Below are 25,410 nucleotides of genomic sequence, written 5' to 3' on the forward strand. Positions count from 1 at the left end.
ATGACAAACAATGCCTATGTAGGCCCACATCGTATACACCTCAATATAACGGCTATATTTGGTATTCTTAAAATTTTAACAGAATGTTTTAATGATTTTATTTTCTGAAAATTTCCAAATTCGTTCCAAATGGTGGAGGGTATTCAAAGTTCGGCCCGGCCGAACTTACTGCTTTTTGACTTGTTTCATATTCAACCGAATTTTTCCATTTGGTGAAACTCGCTCTGGTATATCTATTGCTCCAATAAATGCTTTTTTAAATAATTCTTATCAAAGTCATATCATGCACAACATACAATAATATTATTTGGTACTTGGGGTACAAAAGCCTCCGTTAAATTTTTTGGACATCGATTTAGAATTGGATATAGTTCCCAAATTGTGACTACTCTAGGGTCATGATACGCATTCAAATAATGTTCTTAGTTGGTATGATCTAAATTCCCAATATAAACTTTTTCTGTTACGGGAGTTCTACTAAATACGCATAGCGGTGCAGGGTATTATATAGTCAGCCCCGCCAGACTTTTGACCTTTCCTTACTGGTTTAGCTCTACTAGGTGTTTCCTGCAATTATTTTTTGTGTGCCATAGTGTAATTATATGTTAAAAAATTAATCTTTAATAATCCATTACAACTCTGCAAAGACTCGAACCCATATTACCTGACTATACCTTAACAACATAAAAACAAAACACCGTTAGATGTAAAACAAAATGTTTCCATCACAAAAATTACAATTATTATTATTATTTGTTTTTCTTTATATTTTCCGATTATATGACCAACAATTTTCACTTGTTGTTGTTGTTGTTTGTTTGCTCGCAACAGAGCAGAAATATCACAATTGGCTTGAGGCCAAATGCGAACAAAAAGTTCAGTGCAAACAAATAATGGACAGGAAAGGACGGTTGCTGACAACAACAACAAAGACAATAACAATTAAAATACCCTGCTGCTGCACTAACTAAAACCTGGGTAATATTCATCACTTGGAAAAATTATGAATATTTTACAACAGCAACAGCAACAACAAATAGAGACATGTAGACCGGTAGTTTACACGGAATGTGTGCCGGCTAGGGAATAGAGATTTTATTGCAAATTGCTGTAGATATAATGACTTTTTTTAGATTTTCCCTTTTTTATAGGTGGCAACCGGGTGGGCAGAAAATAAATGGGAAATTATTTCGTAGGGCGATTGACGTAAGTTCTGAATGGAAAATATTTAAATGCTCATCGGGCTAAATAAAATCGTGTTCACTGCGGTGACAATTTTGGATACATTCTTCGAGGTAGATCAGAAAAATGTATCCTAAGATGTATAATATTTATTCTACCAACACTTTCTGGCCAAAAACTAATTTTTATGTTATTTTATGCCTCAACTCTAAAAATGCCGAGAAAAAGTTGATCAGAAAAATTAAGAAATATTTTCGGTTTTTTTTTTCATTTTTACTTCACATAATTTATGATTGAAGTAGAGATTTCTTTTTTTAAAATTTGATGAAGAATATTTTTGTGTTTGACGTCTTTATTCTAAAATGACGCTTTGTAAGAGAATGTTGCATCAATTCTCATGAAGTACGGCTTTAACCCTAAAATGTGTTTTTAACGTATATAAAATTCCTGGCGTTTAGATAAGATTTAGACTATTAACGTCTTCTAGGAAATATGGTAGAATTTTATGATAAATAATTTTGTAGAATATTTTGACTTATTACGATCCCGTTTAAAGGAAGTTTTTAACCATATTTAAAAAAGGACAAAAGAGATCCCTTTGTTGACTTACTTGAGGATTACAATTTTTTACCAAAATATTTCTCTTATTATACCCTTAGCCATATGGCTAGAGAGGGTATATATAATTTGATACGATCAAAATATGTCTCATCTCATAGACCCTAGGTCTCTTTGGACCAAATCCGTTTCAGGACATTTGAAGTCGATCTAGCGATGTCCGTCCGTTCGTCTGTATGTCTCTCTCTGGCTGGATAACTCTCGAAAGGAGTATTCGATGTGGTCTAAACTTGATATGTCGTAATATTACTATTACGCTTAGACCGAGTTTAGAGTAGGGCAATATCGGTGCACTCCTTCTGGTACCTCCCTCACCAAAGGTGGAAATTAACAAAATATATATATAATTTACTGTGTTGTAAGTGTCCGATTGTCTTCAAATTATACACATCACAGTATTTTTATAAACCCAAGATCTGGTGTGATGTGGGATACATCAGTTCTCTCCTTCGGATACCTCCCCCACAAAAGGGTCAAAATTTGGAATATCTAAGAAGCTCATAAAACGCGAAATTATTATCCGATTCCATTTAAACTTGCCACATTTCAATATTTCTATTAACACAAGGTCTGTTATAAAGATGGTATAGATCGGACCATTTATTTTGGTACCTCCTCCACAAAGGGCCAATGTTATGAATAACCAAAGCGGTCGTAAAATCCGAAATAAAAATCCGGTTCTCTTCGTATTGTCGATAACAGGATTTTCTATAGAAAATATTGTCGATAACAGGATTTTCTATAGAAAATATTGTCGATAACAGGATTTTCTATAGAAAATATTGTCGATAACAGGATTTTCTACAGAAAATATTGTCGATAACAGGATTTTCTATAGAAAATATTGTCGATGACAGGATATTCTATAGAAAATATTGTCGATAACAGGATTTTCTATAGAAAATATTTTCAATAACAGGATTTTCTATAGAAAATATTGTCGATAACAAGATTTTCTACAGAAAATATTGTCGATAACAAGATTTTCTACAGAAAATATTGTCGATAACAAGATTTTCTACAGAAAATATTGTCGATAACAAGATTTTCTACAGAAAATATTGTCGATGACAAGATTTTCGATAGAAAATATTGTCGATAGCAAGATTTTCAATAGAAAATATTGTCGATAGCGAGATTTTCCATAGAAAATATTGTCGATAACAAGATTTTCAATAGAAAGTATGGTCGATAACAAGATTTTCAATAGAAAATATTGTCGATAACAAGATTTTCTATAGAAAATATTGTCGATAACAAGATTTTCTATAGAAAATATTGTCGATAACAAGATTTTCTATAGAAAATATATTGTCGATAGCAAGATTTTCTATAGAAAATATATTGTCGATAACAAGATTTTCTATAGAAAATATATTGTCGATAACAAGATTTTCTATAGAAAATATATTGTCGATAACAAGATTTTCTATAGAAAATATATTGTCGATAACAAGATTTTCTATAGAAAATATATTGTCGATAACAAGATTTTCTATAGAAAATATATTGTCGATAACAAGATTTTCTATAGAAAATATATTGTCGATAACAAGATTTTCTATAGAAAATATATTGTCGATAACAAGATTTTCTATAGAAAATATATTGTCGATAACAAGATTTTCTATAGAAAATATATTGTCGATAACAATATTTTCTATAGAAAATATTGTCGATAACAAGATTTTCTACAGAAAATATTGTCGATGACAAGATATTCTATAGGAAATATTGTCGATAACAAGATTTTCAATAGGAAATATTGTCGATAACAAGATTTTAAATAGAAAATATTGTCGATAGCAAGATTTTCTATAGAAAAGATTGTCGATAACAAGATTTTCTATAGAATATATTGCCTATAACAAGATTTTCTATAGCAAATATTGTCGATAACAAGATTTTCCATAGACAATATTGTATTATTCCAATACTAAAATAGTTTCTCCTTCAAAACGAAATGTAAACAAACTAGGCTATTAAAATTATTTATATATATGTTTTTCATTATTTTTAATTCCTCGAAAAAACATAAATTTAAAATTTATCGCCATACAAATTCGATGAACACATTTAAATCCATTTTAACAATTAATTTTTTATATTTTTTTATATGCGCTGTCATCATAAATATACTACTGGTATTTCGATTATGCATATAGCTATATATATATGTGTGTTTACGTGTTTGTGTAACACAAACACAGTAATTAAAAATATATTAATGCTGACATTTATATGTATGTAGGTGTTTTGTCCCCAAATCACAATGACAAGATGTCTAGCTATATATGTATGTCAATCATACAAAATTAGCATCATTGAGGGAAACTAAAAAGAAAATAGTTTCAATGTTTTTTGGAAGGGTGGTGGAAATAGCTGGCTGACTGGCAAATTTTTAAAAAGAATTACATTTTATTTATCTTATAAGCTTACCTTTGCTTCACGTTGATTTATTCTAAATTTCAATTCCGATTCAATGTTATTTAAAATAATTGAAATATTTTGTTCATTTTCGTCACATTCTGAAAGAGGAAAAAAAAAAATAAAATGTAGTTATTTTAGGTAGGTACGTTAAGAAAATATTAATGGAAACTCACAAAAAATACAGCAGATTATGAATGTGGGTCTAAAATAGAATACAAATAAACTTAATAGTTTCCCCTTTTCTAAATTGTCTGATATTCGGATAAAGATTCTTTTGAAGCCTTGAATTTTATATAGAGTATTTTATATAGTTTCTTCCTATATAAAGGCTTAAAAAAGTCATTAATTATTTTTAAATGATACCACCAATAGATGACCTTTTCATTTTGTCTCCATGGCAGAAAAGTCATCGGCGATGAACTTAGCTATATGACGAAGTCCATCTGTCATGATATTTTCTAAATAATAACAAGTTAAAATGTATTGGTCGGTTTTGCCGACAGATGTTACGATTATTCAAACTTTTGACCACAGAGGGTCCGCAGGAATGGATCAACATTGTCTTTTTCGTATCGGAACTAAATACATATGCTATAAATATTTCGACGTGCCAGGTTTGGACTATATTGGTTACTTCCTTCACTTTATATGAGATATGTGACAATTTTTAGAAAATGTTAAAAAGTGCGTGAGGTACCAAACCCTTTGTGGGAGAGGTACCAGAAGGCATAGTCCGATCCCTAACATTGTTATAACAGATCTTTTTTTATACAAATGGTTAGATGTGCCAAGTCTGAATGGAATCGGATCTTAAGTTGGCGTTTTATGAGCTTCATGGATATTTAAAACTTTGACCTCTTGTGGGAGAGGTACGAAAAGAAAGGTACGAAAAGGAAAGGGATATAACCCATCATCACAACAAATCTTTTGTTAGCGGAAATAATGGGAAGTGAGAAATATAAAGAGAACCTGATGCTTATTTCGCATTTAATAATCGTTTTGGGTATTCAAAACTTTGAACTTTGTGGGGAAGGTACCAGAAGGAATGGTCCGATCTCTACCATCTTTACAACATATCTTGTGTTGAAGGAAATATTGAGATGTACCAAGTCTGAATGGAATCGAATCTTAATTTGGCATTTTATGAGCTTCATGGATATTCAAACCCTTGTGGGTTTGACCCCTTGTGGGGGAGGTACTAGAAGGAGTGGACCGATATATTCCATCTTCACACTTGGACTCTTGGATCACAGTTATTAAGAGTTATAATTATTCAAAATGTTTTCCCCCCTTTGGAGGAGGTACTTGATGGAGTGGGCCGGTATTGTCCATTTTGGCACCTGACCTAGCACTGAAGAAAATATTAGGATTTGAAAAATGTTGCAGTAAAATCGGATTATCCTTTCTCCTTCTGTGCAGTAAAATATTCTCTATACCCTCCACCATACATAGTATGGAGGGTATATTAAGTTCGTCATTCCGTTTGTAACGGTACCCCCCGATATTCGGTATTTTGATTATTTCAGCCAAATTTTTCAATGGAATTGAGATTTCATACAAGGAGATCCTTGTGAGTACTTTACCCCCTGAAAGAGAATTGTCTACATAGGTCCACGTTATCGTATAGCCCCCATGTAACGGTACCCCACGATATTCGGTATTTTGATGATTTCAGCCACATTTTTCAATGGAATTGTCTGAAATTCCACACAAGGAGATCCTTGTGAGTACTTTACACCCTGAAAGAGAATTGTCTATATAGGTCCACGATATCGCAGAGCCCCCATATAACGGTACCCCACGATATTCGGTATTTTGATGATTTCAGCCAAATTTCTCAATGGAATGGTCTGAAATTCCACACAAAAAGTTCATTGTGAGCACTTTACCCCTTAAAGAGAATTTTCTATATAGGTGTACGATATCGTATATCCCCAATATAACGGTACCCTCCGATATTCGTTATTTTGATGATTTTAGCCAAATTTCTCAATGGAATTGTCTGAAATTCCACACAAGAAGTTCCTTGTGAGTACTTCACAACCAGACATAGATTTGGGTTTATAGGTCCACAATATCGTATATCCCCCCAATATATCGGCACCTTTCGATATTCGGTATTTTTAAGATTTTAACAAAATTTTTATGGATTTTATTCTTTTTGAAAATTTCCTAATTCGTTCCAAATGGTGGAGGGCATTCAAAGTCCGGCCCGGCCGAACATACTGCTTTTTTATTTGTTTTTTTTTTTTTTTTTTTTTTTTTTATTTTGACCTTTTGTGGGGATGTAATGGTCCGACAGACAGGCGGACGGACATCGCTAGACCTTATCCAAATTCCATGAATTGGATTTGATTAAAAGAGACCTAGGGTCTAAAACCGTTATTTCGATAAGTTACATTTTGGCTGAATCAAATGATATATACCCTCTCTAGCCATATGGCTGAGGGTGTAAATACCCATTTAAGTTAGTTATAGTTATAAATCTTCTATTTAATATAATTAAAGCAAAATCTTCAAAACAGTTGCGTTATTTTCAAAACACTTAGAAATGCACCTCCTTTGAGTCTAGGACAGTTTCACTTTAGAATCTTGACAAACATCGTTAGTTTCTATTTCCTGCTTTGTTTGTTTCTCTACCTTTTGAGCTCTGGCAATGAATGTGAATAACTTAACGCCCATTCTTAATCAGCGAGACGTATTTACACTTTTATAAAAAATATATATTACGTTTTTCCCCTCACTCCCCACCCTGTCATAATTCACCGATTCATATACCACCTCCGCCACCAACACGGTTATGATTATCCTATTTCTTTTGAGAGAACAGCCCCCATAACTTTTTACATGGCCTCATCATGCAAATGGGTCTATGAGTAAGTCTCTCTCCCTCTCTCTCTCTCCCTTGCTGTGTGTTTGGGTGTGAGTGTTAGTTTTTCTTTTTTCATTTCGTAATATTTTCACTTTACCTGGTCCATCGTATGCATTAATACAGTCTGAAGTGCGAAATTGTGAAACTAATGACTGTTTGCCGGAGCCCGCCGCTCCCAACATCTCGACATGATAGACATCCACGGGTGGATGTGAATTGACACCCTCCTGCATATCCATGTCTGTACAGCCGGCCAAAGCTCCGATGCGTGGATGGATGGGACTGACGGGCGCCAAACTATTGCTGCGTGAACGGCGTCGACGAAAGGAGTCACCACGATTGATGATGCCTGCGGAGGAAAAAAGAAAGATGAGAGAAAGTACACAAAAGGTTGAAGGGAAATGCATATCGAGCGGGGGAGAGAAAAATAAAATAAATAGCATTTGATGACTATAAAAATTAGATCAATACTTAAAATAATAAAAATACAATTTGTCGCTCGCACAATGATGACGATGATGGGCGCTGACACGACTGCTGATGGAATTACTGGCATGGAAAACGAAGTGAAATGCGATGGAAATTGTTGCTCTAAATAATGGGATTTTCTTATTAGAATTATATTGTTTCGTTTTCATTCTCTCTTTTTGCCACTTGTTATTATAATAAATGGGGTGAAAGTGTTGAAGCAGTTAAAGAAAATATTGGAAATAAAGTTTTAACAATTCATGGAAAACAATAAATGTAAACAACAATATTTTCCATAGAAAATTTTGTCAAAACCACGATTTTCGATAGAAAATATTGTTCATTGCAATATCTTGTCGATAACAGTATTTGAAAAATATTGTTTAAAAAGAGATTTTTTATAGAAAATAATGTCGATAACAAAAATTTCTATAGAAAATAATGTCGATAACAAAAATTTCTATAGAAAATATTGTCGATAACAGGATTTTTTATAGGAAATATTGTCGATAACAGGATTTTCTATAAAAAATATTGTCGATAACAGGATTTTCTATAAAAAATATTGTTGATAACAAGATTTTCTATAGAAAATATTGTCGATATCAAGATTTTCTACAGAAAATATTGTCGATATCAAGATTTCAATATTTTCGATTAAAAGATTTTCTATAGACAACAAAATATTGTCGATAACAATAATTTCTATAGACAACAAAATATTGTCGATAACAATAATTTCTATAGAAAATATTGTCGATAACAATAATTTCTATAGAAAATATTGTCGATAACAATAATTTCTATAGAAAATATTGTCGATAACAATAATTTCTATAGAAAATATTGTCTATAATAATAATTTATATAGAAAATATTGTCGATAACAATAATTTCTATAGAAAATATTGTCGATAACAATAATTTCTATAGAAAATATTGTCGATAACAATAATTTCTATAGAAAATATTGTCGATAACAATAATTTCTACAGAAAATATTGTCGACAACAATAATTTCTATAGAAAATATTGTCGACAACAATAATTTCTATAGAAAATATTGTCGACAACAATAATTTCTATAGAAAATATTGTCGACAACAATAATTTCTTTAGAAAATATTGTCGACAACAATAATTTCTATAGAAAATATTGTCGACAACAATAATTTCTATAGAAAATATTGTCGACAACAGTAATTTCTATAGAAAATATTGTCGACAACAATAATTTCTATAGAAAATATTGTCGACAACAATAATTTCTATAGAAAATATTGTCGACAACAATAATTTCTGTAGAAAATATTGTCGACAACAATAATTTCTATAGAAAATATTGTCGACAACAATAATTTCTATAGAAAATATTGTCGATAACAATAATTTCTATAGAAAATATTGTCGATAACAATAATTTCTATAGAAAATATTGTCGATAACAATAATTTCTATTGAAAATATTGTCGATAACAATAATTTCTATAGAAAATATTGTCGATAACAATAATTTCTATAGAAAATATTGTCGATAACAATAATTTCTATTGAAAATATTGTCGATAACAATAATTTCTATAGAAAATATTGTCGATAACAATAATTTCTATAGAAAATATTTTCGATAACAATAATTTCTATAGAAAATATTGTCGATAACAATAATTTCTATAGAAAATATTGTCGATAACAATAATTTCTATAGAAAATATTGTCGATAACAATAATTTCTATAGAAAATATTGTCGATAACAATAATTTCTATAGAAAATATTGTCGATAACAATAATTTCTATAGAAAATATTGTCGATAACAATAATTTCTATAGAAAATATTGTCGATAACAATAATTTCTATAGAAAATATTGTCGATAACAATAATTTCTATAGAAAATATTGTCGATAACAATAATTTCTATAGAAAATATTGTCGATAACAATAATTTCTGTAGAAAATATTGTCGATAACAATAATTTCTATAGAAAATATTGTCGATAACAATAATTTTTATAGAAAATGTTGTCGATAACAATAATTTCTATAGAAAATGTTGTCGATAACAATAATTTCTATAGAAAATGTTGTCGATAACAATAATTTCTATAGAAAATGTTGTCGATAACAATAATTTCTATAGAAAATGTTGTCGATAACAATAATTTCTATAGAAAATGTTGTCGATAACAATAATTTCTATAGAAAATATTGTCGATAACAATAATTTCTATAGAAAATATTGTCGATAAAAATAATTTCTGTAGAAAATATAGTCGATAACAATAATTTCTAACAATAATTTCTATAGAAATTATTGTCGATAACAATAATTTCTATAGAAAATATTGTCGATAACAATAATTTCTATAGAAAATATTGTCGATAACAATAATTTCTATAGAAAATATTGTCGATAACAATAATTTCTATAGAAAATATTGTCGATAACAATAATTTCTATAGAAAATATTGTCGATAACAAAATTTTCTTTAGAAAATATTGTCGATAGCAAGATTTTCTAGAAAAAATATTTTCGATAACATGATTTTCAATAGAAAACAATAATTTCCGTAGGAAACATTGTCGATAGCAAGAGTTTCTTTAAAAAATATTTTCGATAACATGATTTTCCATACGAAACATTGTCGATGACAATATTTTCTATAGGAAATATTTTCTATAACTTGATTTCCTACAGTAAATATTGTCCATATTAATATTTTTTACAACAATAGTTTCGACAATATTTACAATATTAAGTTTTTGTAAAGACGTTTTATTCAATAAACGGAGTTTCTACAGAAATTTATGTATACAGCAGCATTTTATTGTGTTATCGATATTGAACTTTTTATTTAGGGTATTATATATATATTGTGCCATAAGAAAGGTGTAATACAACTAATAATGAAAAACTCCACTTACTCCTACCCTCACTTTTAACTTAATTAAATAACTTTAAAATAGTCCTGACAACTTGTTGCAAACCTAATGCGATTTAAAAACTTTTTTATTGTGTCCGCCCCCTAGAGGAAATAACTTCCAATACACCAATAACAATATGTTACCATTAATATAGTATGTGTATGTGTAACATATTGTGGTTCAATACAAAAATACTTTCAACTTTTCTCTCTTTACGAACAGCTGGCCTCAAAAGTTAATTAATTTAATTCTTATTGAATTTTTAACTAGCAAGTTTCTTTCGTTTCGGAGAAACCGAGAAAAAAGTTTACGAACAAATATTGAATTGAAGAAATTTGCGTTATTGAATTTTCATAGCAAACTCGAGAATACTGGTTGGCCAATTGACGACATCACCAATTCGTTGTTTCTTTTTTTTTTCTCCTATCCACTGTCGCATTTATTTCCAGACACGCGTCACATTTGATGCGACGATACGAGGTTTCTAAACATTTTGTTACAACATTCTGGCAGACATATCGTCGCACTGTCCTTGCTGTGTGTCAGTCTGTTGAATGACGTTGTTACTACGTAACTAGATTTACTGGAAATTAACACAGAACGCTTGCAACAAAACACAACACTCCCCTCACGCCCGTGGTAGTATCGTTGTAAACGTATTGGCCGGATTACTGAATTCCTGTTCCAGTCCCATCTATCTAATATGGCAGCCAAGTTAACCGAGGAAGGAAGGAATGGCTTGGCTGCAGATATTAAACGACATGATTGCATGATTGTCTGCAATTTATAGAATACCGTTTTTTTTTTTGGTTTTGTTTCTTTGTTACTCCTACCACATCCGGTGTTTGTATGCATTCCGAACAACATCACGTTGCATTTCCTTTCAATGGCAAATTATTTGCTTGAATGTTTTTGCTGAAGAAGGATTTAGTATGCTTAAGCATGAAAGCTTTTTTTTAGCTTGACAAATTTCCAGCCAACAACAAAATATATTTTTAAGTCGATAAATTGTTTTGCAATAAGAAATATTGCCGATAACAAGAATATAGAAATAATTTAGGAAATTTCATCAAAAATGTCGATAAAAAGAATTCTTTAGAAAATATTGCTGATTACAGGATTTTCTATAGAAAATATTGCCGATAACAATTATTTTCATAGAAAAACTTGTCGATAACAATTATTTTCTTAGAAAATATTGTCGATAACAATTATTTTCTTAGAAAATATTGTCGATAACAATTATTTTCTTAGAAAATATTGTCGATAACAATTATTTTCTTAGAAAATATTGTCGATAACAACTATTTTCTTAGAAAATATTGTCGATAACAACTATTTTCTTAGAAAATATTGTCGATAACAACTATTTTCTTAGAAAATATTGTCGATAACAACTATTTTCTTAGAAAATATTGTAGATAACAACTATTTTCTTAGAAAATATTGTCGATAACAACTATTTTCTTAGAAAATATTGTCGATATTAATTATTTTCATAGAAAATAGTGTCGATAACAAGATTTTCCATAAAAAATAATGTCGATAACAGGATTTTCAATGTTAAATATAGTTGATAGCAGAATTTTCAATTGAAAATAATGTCGATAACATGATATAGAGACAAACCAAGATTTTCAATAGAAAATGTTGCCGATTACAAGATTTTCTATAGAAAATATTGTCCATAACAAGATTATCTATGGAAAATATTGTCGATGACAGTATTTTTTACAAAAAGTATTGTTGTTAGCAGGATTTTCTATAGAAAATATTGTTGATAACAATAATTTCGATAGAAATTATTGTCGATAACTACAACTTCGATAGAAAATATTGCCAATAACACGATTTTGATATAGAAAATATTGTCCATAACAATAATTTCCTTACAAAATATTGTCGATAATAATAATTTCTATAGAAAATATTGTCGATAACAATAATTTCTTTAGAAAATATTACCAATAACAGTAATTTCTTTAGAAAATATTGTCGATAACAATAATTTCTATATAGAAAATATTGTCAATAACAATAATTTCTATATAGAAAATATTGTCGATAACAATAATTTCTATATAGAAAATATTGTCGATAACAATAATTTCGATAGAAAATATTGTCGATAACAATAATTTCGATAGAAAATATTGTCGATAACAATAATTTCTATAGAAAATATTGTCGATAGCAAAAATTTCTTTAGAAAATATTGTCGATAACAAACATTTCTTTAGAAAATATTGTCGATAACAATAATTTCTATACAGAAAATATTGTCGATAACAATAATTTCTATACAGAAAATATTGTCGATAACAATAATTTCTATATAGAAAATATTGTCGATAACAATAATTTCTATATAGAAAATATTATCGATAACAATAATTTCTATATAGAAAATATTGTCGATAACAATAATTTCTATATAGAAAATATTGTCGAAACAATAATTTCTATATAGAAAATATTGTCGATAACAATAATTTCTATATAGAAAATATTGTCGATAACAATAATTTCTATATAGAAAATATTGTCGATAACAATAATTTCTATATAGAAAATATTGTCGATAACAACAATAAAAATATTGTCGATAACAATAATTTCTAATATTGTCGATAACAATAATTTCTACATAGAAAATATTGTTGATAACAATAATTTTTATAGAAAATATTGTCAATAACAATAATTTCTATGTAGAAAATATTGTCGATAACAATAATTTCTGTAGAAAATATTTCCGATAACAATAATTTCTGTACAAAATATTGCCGATAACAATTGTTTTCATAGAAAATGTTGTCCATAACAATATCAATTATTTTCATAGGAAATAGTGTCGATAACAAGATTTTCCATTAAAAATAATGTCGATAGCAAGATTTTCCATGTTAAATAATGTCGATATTAGGATATGCAATAGAAAATAATGTCGATAGCAGAATTTTCAATAGAAAAAAACTGTCGATGATATAAAGACATATGTCGATAACAAGATTTTTAATAGAAAATGTTGGCGATTACAAGATTTTCTACAGAAAATATTGTCGATAACTGGATTTTTTACAAAAAATATTGTTGTTGCAAAATTGTCTATAACAGGATTTTCTATAGAAAATATTTTCGATAACAGGATTTTCTATAGAAAATATTGTCGATAACAGGATTTTCTATAGAAAATATTGTCGATAACAGGATTTTCTATAGAAAATATTGTCGATAACAGGATTTTCTATAGAAAATATTGTCGATAACAATATTTTTTACAAAAAATATTGTTGGTAGCAGGATTTTCTATAAAAAATATTGTTGATACAAAAATTACTGTAGTCCATAATAATAATTTCGATAGAAAATATTGTCGATAACAAAATATTGTCGATAACAATAATTTCTATATATATTGTCGATAACAATAATTTCTATATAGAAAATATTGTCGATAACAATAATTTCTATATAGAAAATATTGTCGATGACAATAATTTCTATATAGAAAATATTGTCGAAACAATAATTTCTATATAGAAAACATTGTCGATAATAATAATTTCTTTAGAAAATATTGTCAATAACAATAGTTTCGTTAGAAGATATTGTCGATAACATTAATTTCTTTAGAAATTATTGTCGATAACAATAATTTCTATATGGAACATATTGTCGATAACAATAATTTCTATATAGAACATATTGTCGATAACAATAATTTCTTTAGAAGATATTGCCGATAACATTAATTTCTTTAGAAAATATTGTCGATAACAATAATTTCTATATATATTGTCGATAACAATAATTTCTATATAGAAAATATTGTCGATAACAATAATTTCTATATAGAAAATATTGTCAATAGACAGTATTGTCGATAACAATAAATTCTTTACAAAATATTGTAGGTAACAATAAGTTCTTTAGAAAATATTGTCGATAACAATAACAATTTTTGTTGATAACAATAATTTTTATAGAAAATATTGTCAATAACAATAATTTCTATGTAGAAAATATTGTCGATAACAATAATTTCTTTAGCAAATTATTTTAACACATGAGTTTCTATAGTAAATATTATCGATACGAAGGTTTTGTTCATAAAAATGGCATCGATAACAAGATTTTGTTTTATGGAAAATATTAACGAAAACTTAATATTTATTTAAAAAAAAAATTAAGATAATGTCGGTAACTTGATTTTCATTGAAAATAGAGTATTTGTGATACATAATTTAAATTTCATTCCGCCTTGTGCCACGTGTGACATGTTTGGCTTGGACCACGTATCAAAGTTTTTGCCTGCAATGCCCTTTTTTCTCATATCGTTTGACTTCATGCCACAAATCTGTCACAATCATTTCAGAGTATAAAACATATTTCATTTATCGTTCTTAGCCTACATTTCTGTTTCCATTCATAATTTGAAACCCTTGGGTGGATTTGAAGATTTGGTTTTCTTCCGATTTGCCTTCATGTCGCATGCAAAGCTTTCCATTATTTTCCGGGGATTACATGCTCATGACGAGGGATATTCATTCATTCACTCGCTCGGTCGCTCACTCAATCATATTAAGTTATTTACATGCGAACTTGTAGCAATAATTTACAATCAATCATGTGTCGTTGATTGTCTCTCTCTTCTGTTTCAAGAAGTCAGAGATTTAAAGGCACGGAGTGCGGGCAATGTTGGGGGAGGCGTTGGTTGTCTTAAGGGCTTATTCAAAATAAATATTTGCATTTTTTTCTATAAATAAATTTTTCTGGGACGAGAGGGCAAGTTACTTAATGTTGTTTTTTATAGATATGCTAGCTAAGATTTGATAATGCTGGAAAATGGAACAAGAAAATGTTGATTTTGGACAACAAATTGCCATGGCAATGTAGGGCAAATTTGTTGACAAAAAAAAAAAAAAAATGCTGACATAATGTCTAATTTATGTAATAGCTCTTTAATATAATACCAGATTAATATTTATTAAACATGTTCAATATAGAAAATCTTGTTATCGCCATATAATCTTAGTGAAAATTTTATTTTATTTTATTTTCTTTCTGTAATATTTTCCTGAGAAACCCTTGTTATCAATAATAATTTCTATGAAAAATCTTGTTATCGGAATTATTATCTTCACAAAGTTTTTGTATTAACACGATTTTCATTAAAAAAAATATTGGAACATACAAAATTTTCTACAGATATTGAAACCATGAACATTTCTACCAAATGTTTGATATATACAAAATCGAAATAAGAAACATGTTCATCTATGCCCCTTGCCGAAATACGGGTGTTGCATTTCAACATTTGTTTTCCGTTTGGCAAAAAGGCTTTGCCAATTTAATTTTTGCCAATAAAAATACTTCTTTATTTGACTTTCCGAATGGCTAAATCTGCAATTTCGCATTTGTTGATTTTATTTTGCAAGAATTTATATACAAACGCTTTGCTTGTTTATATTAGACAACGGCGTCAGTGATTAATTGAACACCACCAAAAAAACCTCTGCTGAATCCTCAACACTCTTGAAACGTAATTTTCTTTATTTTTTATTTCTAATGGAATTGATTAATTTTCGGATTTTCCCACATGAGTTTACGATTATATTTTGCCAATCTTTGAGTTAAATAACAAAATTTCAATTTGTGAGAAACATGTACATTTCAACATGTTCATAAAAACCCAAAACAAATTTCGGAAAACCAGCAAAAACAATTGGTAATCGGATTGTATCAGCGAACACCGGTGAATATTTAATATTAAAAAAGCAAAACTTTGAGTATATACAAGCAACACGGGTTTTTATGTACAGTTTTGAATAAAAATTCCAAAATCGTTGTTTTCGATATATTTTCAATAGAAAATCTTGTTCGACAATGTTTTCAATTGAAAATCCTGTTATCGCCAATATTTTCAATAGAGAATCTTGTTATCAATAATATTTTCTATCCAAAACCTTGTTTTCGATATTTTTTATTGAAAATCTTGTTATCGATAATATTTGTTATATATTATATAACATATATATATTGTTATATATTATGGTGATCGACAATATTTCCTATATAGAAATTATTGCTATCGACAATATTTTTATCGAAAATCTATCTACTAAATATTTTCTATAGAAAATTTTGTTATCGAAAATATTTTCTAGAAAAAATCCTGTTATAGACAATCCTTTTACCGACAATATTTTCTATAGAAAATCTTGTTATCGACAATATTTTCTATAGAAAATCTTGTTATCGACAATATTTTCTATAGAAAATCTTGTTATCGACTATATTTTCTATAGAAAATAAAAAAAGTCATGTTATCTACAATATTTTCTTGGAAAAATCCTGTTATCGACAATATTTTCTAGGAAAAATCCTGTTATAGACAATATTTTCTAGAAAAAATCCTGTTATCGACAATAAAAAAATTTTCTATACAAATTCCTGTTATCGGTAATATTTTCTATAAACAATACTGTTATTGACAATATTTTCTATAAACAATACTGTTATTGACAATATTTTTTTATAGAAAATCTTGTTATCGACAATATTTTCTATAGAAAATCTTGTTATCGACAATATTTTCTATAGAAAATCTTGTTATCGACAATATTTTCTATAGAAAATCTTGTTATCGACAATATTTTCTATAGAAAATCTTGTTATCGACAATATTTTCTATAGAAAATCTTGTTATCGACAATATTTTCTATAGAAAATCCTGATATTGACAATATTTTTTTATAGAAAATCTTGTTATCGACAATATTTTTTTATAGAAAATCTTGTTATCGACAATATTTTCTATAGAAAATCTTGTTATCGACAATATTTTCTATAGAAAATCCTGATATTGACAATATTTTTTTATAGAAAATCTTGTTATCGACAATATTTTCTATAGAAAATCTTGTTATCGACAATATTTTCTATAGAAAATCCTGATATTGACAATATTTTTTTATAGAAAATCTTGTTATCGACAATATTTTCTATAGAAAATCTTGTTATCGACAATATTTTCTATAGAAAATCTTGTTATCGACAATATTTTCTATAGAAAATCTTGCTATCGACAATATTTTCTATAGAAAATCTTGTTATCGACAATATTTTCTATAGAAAATCTTGTTATCGACAATATTTTCTATAGAAAATCTTGTTATCGACAATATTTTCTATAGAAAATCTTGTTATCGACAATATTTTCTATAGAAAATCTTGTTATCGACAATATTTTCTATAGAAAATCTTGTTATCGACAATATTTTCTATAGAAAATCTTGTTATCGACAATATTTTCTATAGAAAATCTTGTTATCGACAATATTTTCTATAGAGAATCTTGTTATCGACAATATTTTCTATAGAGAATCTTGTTATCGGTAACATTTTCTATAGAAAATCTTGTTATCGGTAACATTTTCTATAGAAAATCTTGTTATCGGTAACATTTTCTATAGAAAATCTTGTTATCGGTAACGTTTTCTATTGAAAATCTGTTATCGTTAACATTTTCTATAGAAAATCTTGTTTTCGGTAACGCTTTCTATAGAAAATCTTGTTTTCTGTAACATTTTCTATAGAAAATCTTGTTTTCGGTAAAATTTTCTATAGAAAATCTTGTTATCTGTAAAATTTTCTATAGAAAATCTTGTTATCGGTAACATTTTCTATAGAAAATCTTGTTATCGGTAATATTTTCTATAGAAAATCTTGTTATCGGTAATATTTTCTATAGAAATTTGGTTCTCGTCTAATTTTTTTATAGAAAATCTAGCTGATACGGTCTATAGGAAATCGATGATATTTTCTATCGAAAATCTTGTTGTCGACAATATTTTTTGTATAGAAAGTCTTGCTATATATAGTATATTTAGTTAGATATCTTGTTATCGATAATAATTTTTATAGAAAATCGTGTTAGCGATATGACACGAAAATTTATAGGAATTTTTGTTGTCGGCAATATTTTCTTTAGAAAATCTTTTTATCGATAATTTCTATAATAGAAAATATTCTTTTCGACCACTTTTTTTTAACTATTTTTGTGTTATTTATATCTTACCTCCTTTTGAAGCGCTAAACGTCCGTAATCTATCCAGATCCTCATCATCGGAAACTCTCAGATGATGCATGTTCATGGTGGGTACATCGAGAAATGCATTGGATTTTCGCTGCGCTGTAGGGAGAAAATAAATAAAAAACATTTGAATTAAAAATGTTGTCAAAGATTATGTCATATAGAATATTCCAAATTGTTAAAATACTTATTTTTTTAATTTTTCAAAACCTTAACGTTTTAGTTGTGTGTGTGTGTGAATTTTATGGTCTTGGGGCTCTCACTTTGAATAGTTTTAAACATAATGTCCTCTTTCTGGCCATGATTGGAGCACGTCCAGATATTATTTTGCTGTCACACACCAATGACCTTTTATTATTATTTTTTTGGGCATTTGAGGCGGTTTTGCGACCACAAATGCGGTCTACAATTTATATAAAAGAATCATTTCTAAATTCCTACCACTTGGAAGTACGCTATCGTCACATGGCATTGGAAAATAATTGTCATTGTGTTAGAAAAACAGTAGCCTGCTTTTTGTCGCTTGGTCGTTTCCATTTTTCTGACAAAACAGGACATTATCTCAATGACTGTGCAATTTCTATTTTGGCAAACAATAACGCTGGCACTGTGGCTAAGTAAAAATAGGACATAAATTAAAATTGTTATACAGAGTGTGCACTGGAAAGGGGTTTACTGCAAGTAGGCGGTGAAGAACAAAAATATCTAATTTTATTTAATTGCAAAGTATTTACTGGGAAACAAGGTTAAGGGATAATTTCGAATAATTTATACAATTACTTGCAAGTCGGTTTTGTGGGCGTATGCATAATAAGAATGAGCGAAATGCTTTATTTGTTTGAAGGAAAATTAATTTCAAACAACCACTGGAAACATTGGACCGATATACTCCTTCTTGAAGCTAAATACAAGGGGAGGAGATCTTTTAAGACGAGAAAATGTTCAAAATATTCAGAAATTAACCCTTCAAAATTAGAAATTTTATGACAGAGATACGGAAAGAATAACATATGTCTTAAAAAAATCAAAAAGGGCGGAGATTCTTACAGCAAATCTCTACCACAAATCATCTCCAATACGAATCACTCACTCAAGATAAGTAAACAGGGAGAGATGAAAAAAACTGCAACCAACCTCAGACTGCTGTCATTTCTAAGCTACTCTTCCGACAGCTGTTAAAATTGTTCCAGCAACAGCTCTTTATATTGTTTACAAGCGTACAAAAGCATTTTGGTGAGAATTTTTCAGAAAAAAGATATTCGTGATGGAATTCAAGCGTGATAATGTGATTTCTTTATATTTGGCTGGAAAACCACAAGTGGCGATCGTTAGAGCACTCCAGCCTTTAAATGTGAATAAATCTTTTGTGTTTCGTACTATCGCTCGTTACCGTGATACTGGTAGCGTAGCCCCACGTCAAGAGAGTGGACAGAAGAAAACAGCAACATCTGCAGAAATGGTTCGAAAAGTAAAGAAGCTACTTGATCGAAACCCACGTCGAAGTAGCCGAAAAATGGCTAGTGAGCTGAATATTTCATTCGGCAAATATTGAATAATGAGCTCGGGGTAAAGCCATTGAAATTCCAAAAAGTGCAAGAACTTACACCGCAACACAAAGAAAATAGACTCAAAAGAGCTAAAAAGTTGCTTCGCTTGGCCGAAAGTGGTGAACTGCCGAATTTGGTTTTCTCCGATGAGAAAACATTCGTTGCCCAGCAGTTTGTAAAGAAACAAAAGGATCGTGTTTACTTGCCAAAGAGGTCAGCTGAAAATGTGCATCTTCTGTTGTCCACCAGAACTCAAGCCTCAAGCCGGCCATGGTGATGGTGTGGGCCGCCATAACAGCCGATGGTCGCTCTCCGCTCTTATAATTTGACCGTGGCATCAGAATAAATGCCGAATATTATCGAGAAAATATTCTGGAGGGTGTATTAAAGCATTGGGCACGCAAACATTTTGGCCGCAGACCTTGGACATTCCAACAGGACCCAGCACCATCAAACTCAGAATGCGCCACCCATAATTGCTTACAAAATGAGGTATCTGGCTTCATTTCCAGCACAAAATGACCACCAAAATCTCCAGATACCCATCCGTTGGACTATTGTGTCTTGTGTATTTTGGAAAGCAAGGTTGGCACTAAAAATACCAAAGTGTCGATCATCTCAAGCAAGCGATTCGCCGGGAATGGACCAAAATACTGAAGAGCAACATTCCGGCAGCGTGTGACGGTTTCATTGGCCGTTTGAAGGCCATAATTCGTGCCAAAGGTGGCCAACTCGAACAAATCTAAACTTATTCTAAAATTTGATGCTATTTCCGACATGTTTTGCTTTCATTCAGAATAAAATTGATCAGAATAAAATTCTTTGTCGATTTAGCGATGTCTGTCCGTTTGTCCGTCTATCCGTCTGTGGAAATCACTCTAGCTTACGAACGAATTGAAGTAGATTGATAAAATTTTACTCAAATGTATGTTATGTCTGCAGGACTTTTGGTATTGAAAATGGGCTATGTAGGTTCACATTTTGGTATAGCCACCATATAACGGAAGATCCCGATATTCGGTACTTTGTTGATTTTAGCGACATTATTCACCGGAATTCTTTCAAATTTGGTATTTGAAGTTCGAAATGGATGCTACAGCCTATGACAGAAAATTGTCTGTGCCGGTCCACGTTTTCATATAGCCCCCATATAACGGCACCTCCCGATATTCGGTATTTTGATGATTTTAGCTAAATACATTGTTACCGATTTTTTTTAAGATTTGCATTTGAATATTGTAATGGCTTATGACAAATATTACCTATGCAGGTCCATTTCGTCGTACAGACCCTAATATAACAGCTACATTCGGTATTTTTAAGAATTTAACAGAATTTTTAACGGATTTTTTTTGTTTTTGAGAATTGCCAAATTCGTTCCAAATGGTGGAGGGTATTCAAAGTTCGGCCCGAACTAACAGTTTTGTTGCTTGTTTTTATCTTATCCTGTATATCCCAAAAAATCAAAAAGAGCGTATGGGCGACTTAAGCATGACACCGATTCGTCGGTGATTCTTACAGCAACTCTCTAACATAAATCATCTCCAATACAAGTCACTCGCTCAAGGTAAGAATATCTGTGCCCACAGGGGCGTATTGTTTATCTCGTTATTCAACAATTAATATTCATCATACGCTCTACTGGTTAATCTCCCCCAAACATAAAATCCAGTTTATTTGACATAAAACCGAAAGACATTGCATCAACAGTTTGAATGCTGAGACAACAGTCCCCACTCACTCACACACTCACTCACCTACCCACCCTCTCTCTCACCCACCGACATAGTTTATGACCAAATCTAAATGATTAACGACTCAACCGACTGCTGGGGACTCATAAATGTTAATGTTTCGACAAGACATTGTTTCGAGTTCATTTTATGATAATTGAACGGGAATGCTTTTATGCAGCGCATTAAAAATCCGCTAAAGTATTTAATAAATGATTTCATGTTTGAACTGCGAAAGGGAAACCCCCAAAAACCGAAACCACACAAAATGTTGAGTTACCCCATAAAAAAGTCTTGTTTATGGCCGTTCTAATATTGTGGTGGGATTTGGCACTAAAAATAAATTTTAAATTATTATTTTTTTGGTTTGGGAAAGAATATCGAAAGGTACTTCATTTTAATATGATTTTGGCATTTTTATGATACCAGACACCATGTTCGGTTTGGATAATCTTGTGTGGAAGAGTGGGGGGTATTATTGGGGAAATCAATGTTTTCGGTTTTTCAAAACAGGCTTAGCAAATGGACTGCAACGGAAGTTATTGGTTTTCGGTGTTTTATTAAATAATGAAATAAAGAAAGAAATTTATTGTTTTTATTATTGATTTTATGGTTCTTTTTAGTTAAAAATGTTAGGCTGGTAACAGCTCAGATTTATTAGCTGTTCTCGTAAGTTTTAGGTTATATTTCTTTAGCAGAGGGGAGTGCTCTCTGTACAACCTATTTAAATATATTTTTCCAGGGTAGTCAGAAAATTGAATATTTGAATCTTTTTAAGAACAATTTGTAGAGGTTATTTTTTTAAATATTTTGGAGAACCAACTGAGTATTGTAAATTATTGATATACTTTTAGAATACTGTTATTTTTTATAATTACCCCTAGATCATTCATTTTGCAATAAGTTAAAAAGAATATGTCGGTTTTGCCGAATGATGTATAGCCTCAACTAGAGTTCGGTTATTTAAATATATTTTGACTTGAGTTATAATCATCCAAACTCTTGACCCTTTATTGGACAGGTTCCAAAGGAGTTGGCCAATGTTGTCCATTTTGTATCTGACCTATGTCCGATAAAAAAATGTGCACAGATTTGGGTAATATCGACTACTTCATTTATCATTAAATGGGAAATTTAAACATTTTTGAAAAATGAAGAAATGTGCGCGAGGTAAAAAATATAGTAGACCAAAGTTTTCGACTTCATCAAATGCTGAAAAAAAATGTAAGTTCGACCGGGCCGAACTTTGAATACCCTCCACCATTTGGAACGAATTTGGCAATTCTCAAAAACAATAAAATCCGTTAAAAATTATGTTAAACTCTTAGAAATACCAAAAGTGGCCGTTCTATTATGGTCAATACGACGACATGGACCTGCATAGGTAACTTTTGTCATAAGCCATTACAATAGAAAAAATCCGTGAATAATGTAGCTAAAATCATAAAAATACCGAATAACGGGATGTACCGTTATGCGAGGACTTTACGAAGACGTGGACCTGGACAGACAATTTTCTGTCTTAGGCTGAAGTATCCATTACGAACTTCAAATACCAAATTCGAAACAAATCCGGTGAATAATGTCGCTAAAATCATCGAAATACCGAATATCGGGAGGTACCGGGACCTGCAAAGACAATCTCCTGTCATAGGCTATAGCACCCATTACGAACATCAAATACCAAATTTGAAAGAATTCTGATGAATATTGTCGCTAAAATCATCAAAATACCAAATATCGGGAGGTACCGTTATGCGGGACTATTCCAAAACGTAGACCGCCATGGCCCATTTTCAGTACCAAAAGTCCTGCAGACATAATATACATTTGTGTAAAAGTTTATCAATCTACTTAAATTCGTTCGAAAGCTAGAGCGATTTCCGCAGACGGATAAACGGACAGATGGACGGACATCGCTAAATCGACAAAGAATTTTATTCTGATCAAGAATATATATGCTTTGTGGGGTCTAAAATGTATATTTCGAGATGTTGCAAACGGAAAGACAAACATAATATACCCGCCATACTATGGTGGAGGGTATAAAAAGTATCAGTCGGTTTTGCCGAAATATCTCGACCCGTGCTCGATTATCTAAATAAATGTTGAATCCTCTTATGATTATTCAAATTACTGACCCTCTATGAAATACATATATTCTGAAGGATTGTGCCAATATTGTCCATTTCGTATTGGAACTAAATAAATATGATATAAAAATTGCGACATGCCAGTTTTGGACTTCATCGGCCACTTCCTTCACTTTATATGAGATATGTGGTAATTTTTAGAAAATGTGAAAATGTGCATGAGGTGCCATGTATAGTCGACCGAAGTAATCCATTTTCTTACTTCATCTAATACAGAAAGAAATATTTGTATGGACAAAACTACAAAAAATCGAACATTTATATCCAATTTTAAGCAAAATCATAAATTCGATATTAATTTTAGGTTTCTGGTTGAGAGAAATATTTCGATATAGCAAGTTGTAAAAAATCGATGACTGGTTTTGCAAGTTATGTCAGACAAAAACGTTAAAAATTGTGACCCTTTGTGGGTGGGGTATCAGAAGGGGTTCGCAGATATATATCAACTTCGCAGCAGATCTTGTCTTAGCAAAAATGTTTGAAGGAGTGAAATTTGAAGAGATTTGGATGCTTATTTCGCTTTTTTTGAGCGTTTTGATTTGTTTTGAAATCTTGAACCTTATGTGGGGCAGGTATCAGGAGAAATGGTCCGATCTCTACCATCTTTATAGCAGATCTTGTTTAGATAGAAATAATTAGATGTGCTTAGTTTGAAAGGACCCTTTGCGGGGGAGGTACCAGAAGAAATGCTCCGATCCCTATCACCTTTATAACATATTTGTGTTGATACAAATATTGAGATGTGCCAAGTCTGAATGGAATCGGATGTTAATTTCGCATTTATGAGCTTCATGAATGTTCAAAAATAGAACCCTTTGTGGGGGACGTACCATAAGGAGTGGGCCGATATATTCCACCTTAATACCAGACCTTGGGTTAAAAAAAAATATTGCGATGTGTGTAATTTGAAGAGAATCGGCCTCTTATATCCCATTTTATAAGAGTTAAAATTATTCACAATTTTGACTTTTTGTGTGGGAGGTGGGAGGTAGATCGATATTGTCAGTTTTCGCAGCTGACTTAACATTGATGCAAATATTGAGATTTGCAAAGTTTGAGCAAAATCGGATTATGCTTATTATCGTTTGTCTTTCTGTGCATTTAAATATTTTTTGCAAATTTCGACTCTTTGTGGTGGAGGTGCCAGAAGGAGTGGAGGGATAATGTCCAGCTCCGAACTCGATTTAAATTTGACTATAATATTAAGATGTAACGAGTTTGGATTAAATCGAATACTCCCTTCGAGAGTTATCGTGAGCACAAGCCAGACAGTCGACACCTTTAGAATGTCCTGAATCGGATTTGATACAAAAGAACTTAGGATCTAAAACCGCGAGAATGATATTTGGTACCAGATAACTTATGAAGCTCAAACCTACCT

The 25,410-nt window shown here is 30.4% G+C and overlaps 1 protein-coding gene across 2 annotated transcripts in view; it reads right to left on the minus strand.

Annotated features, from left to right (window-relative positions):
- LOC101887219 (GTP-binding protein RAD) overlaps positions 1-25,410 on the minus strand; it is a 160,660-nt gene that overhangs the window by 20,859 nt on the left and 114,391 nt on the right. For both annotated transcript variants that reach the window (XM_005179811.4, XM_011292704.3), the window contains exons 4-6: positions 18,582-18,695; positions 7,200-7,451; positions 4,240-4,328 (exon numbers count right to left, since the gene is read on the minus strand). In XM_005179811.4, coding sequence (XP_005179868.1) covers positions 4,240-4,328; positions 7,200-7,451; positions 18,582-18,695 — 455 coding nt within the window. The remainder of the gene's footprint in view (positions 1-4,239; positions 4,329-7,199; positions 7,452-18,581; positions 18,696-25,410) is intronic.

This window comes from Musca domestica, unplaced genomic scaffold (assembly GCF_030504385.1).
Source record: "Musca domestica strain aabys unplaced genomic scaffold, Musca_domestica.polishedcontigs.V.1.1 16, whole genome shotgun sequence".
Classification (NCBI taxonomy): Eukaryota; Metazoa; Arthropoda; class Insecta; order Diptera; family Muscidae; genus Musca; species Musca domestica.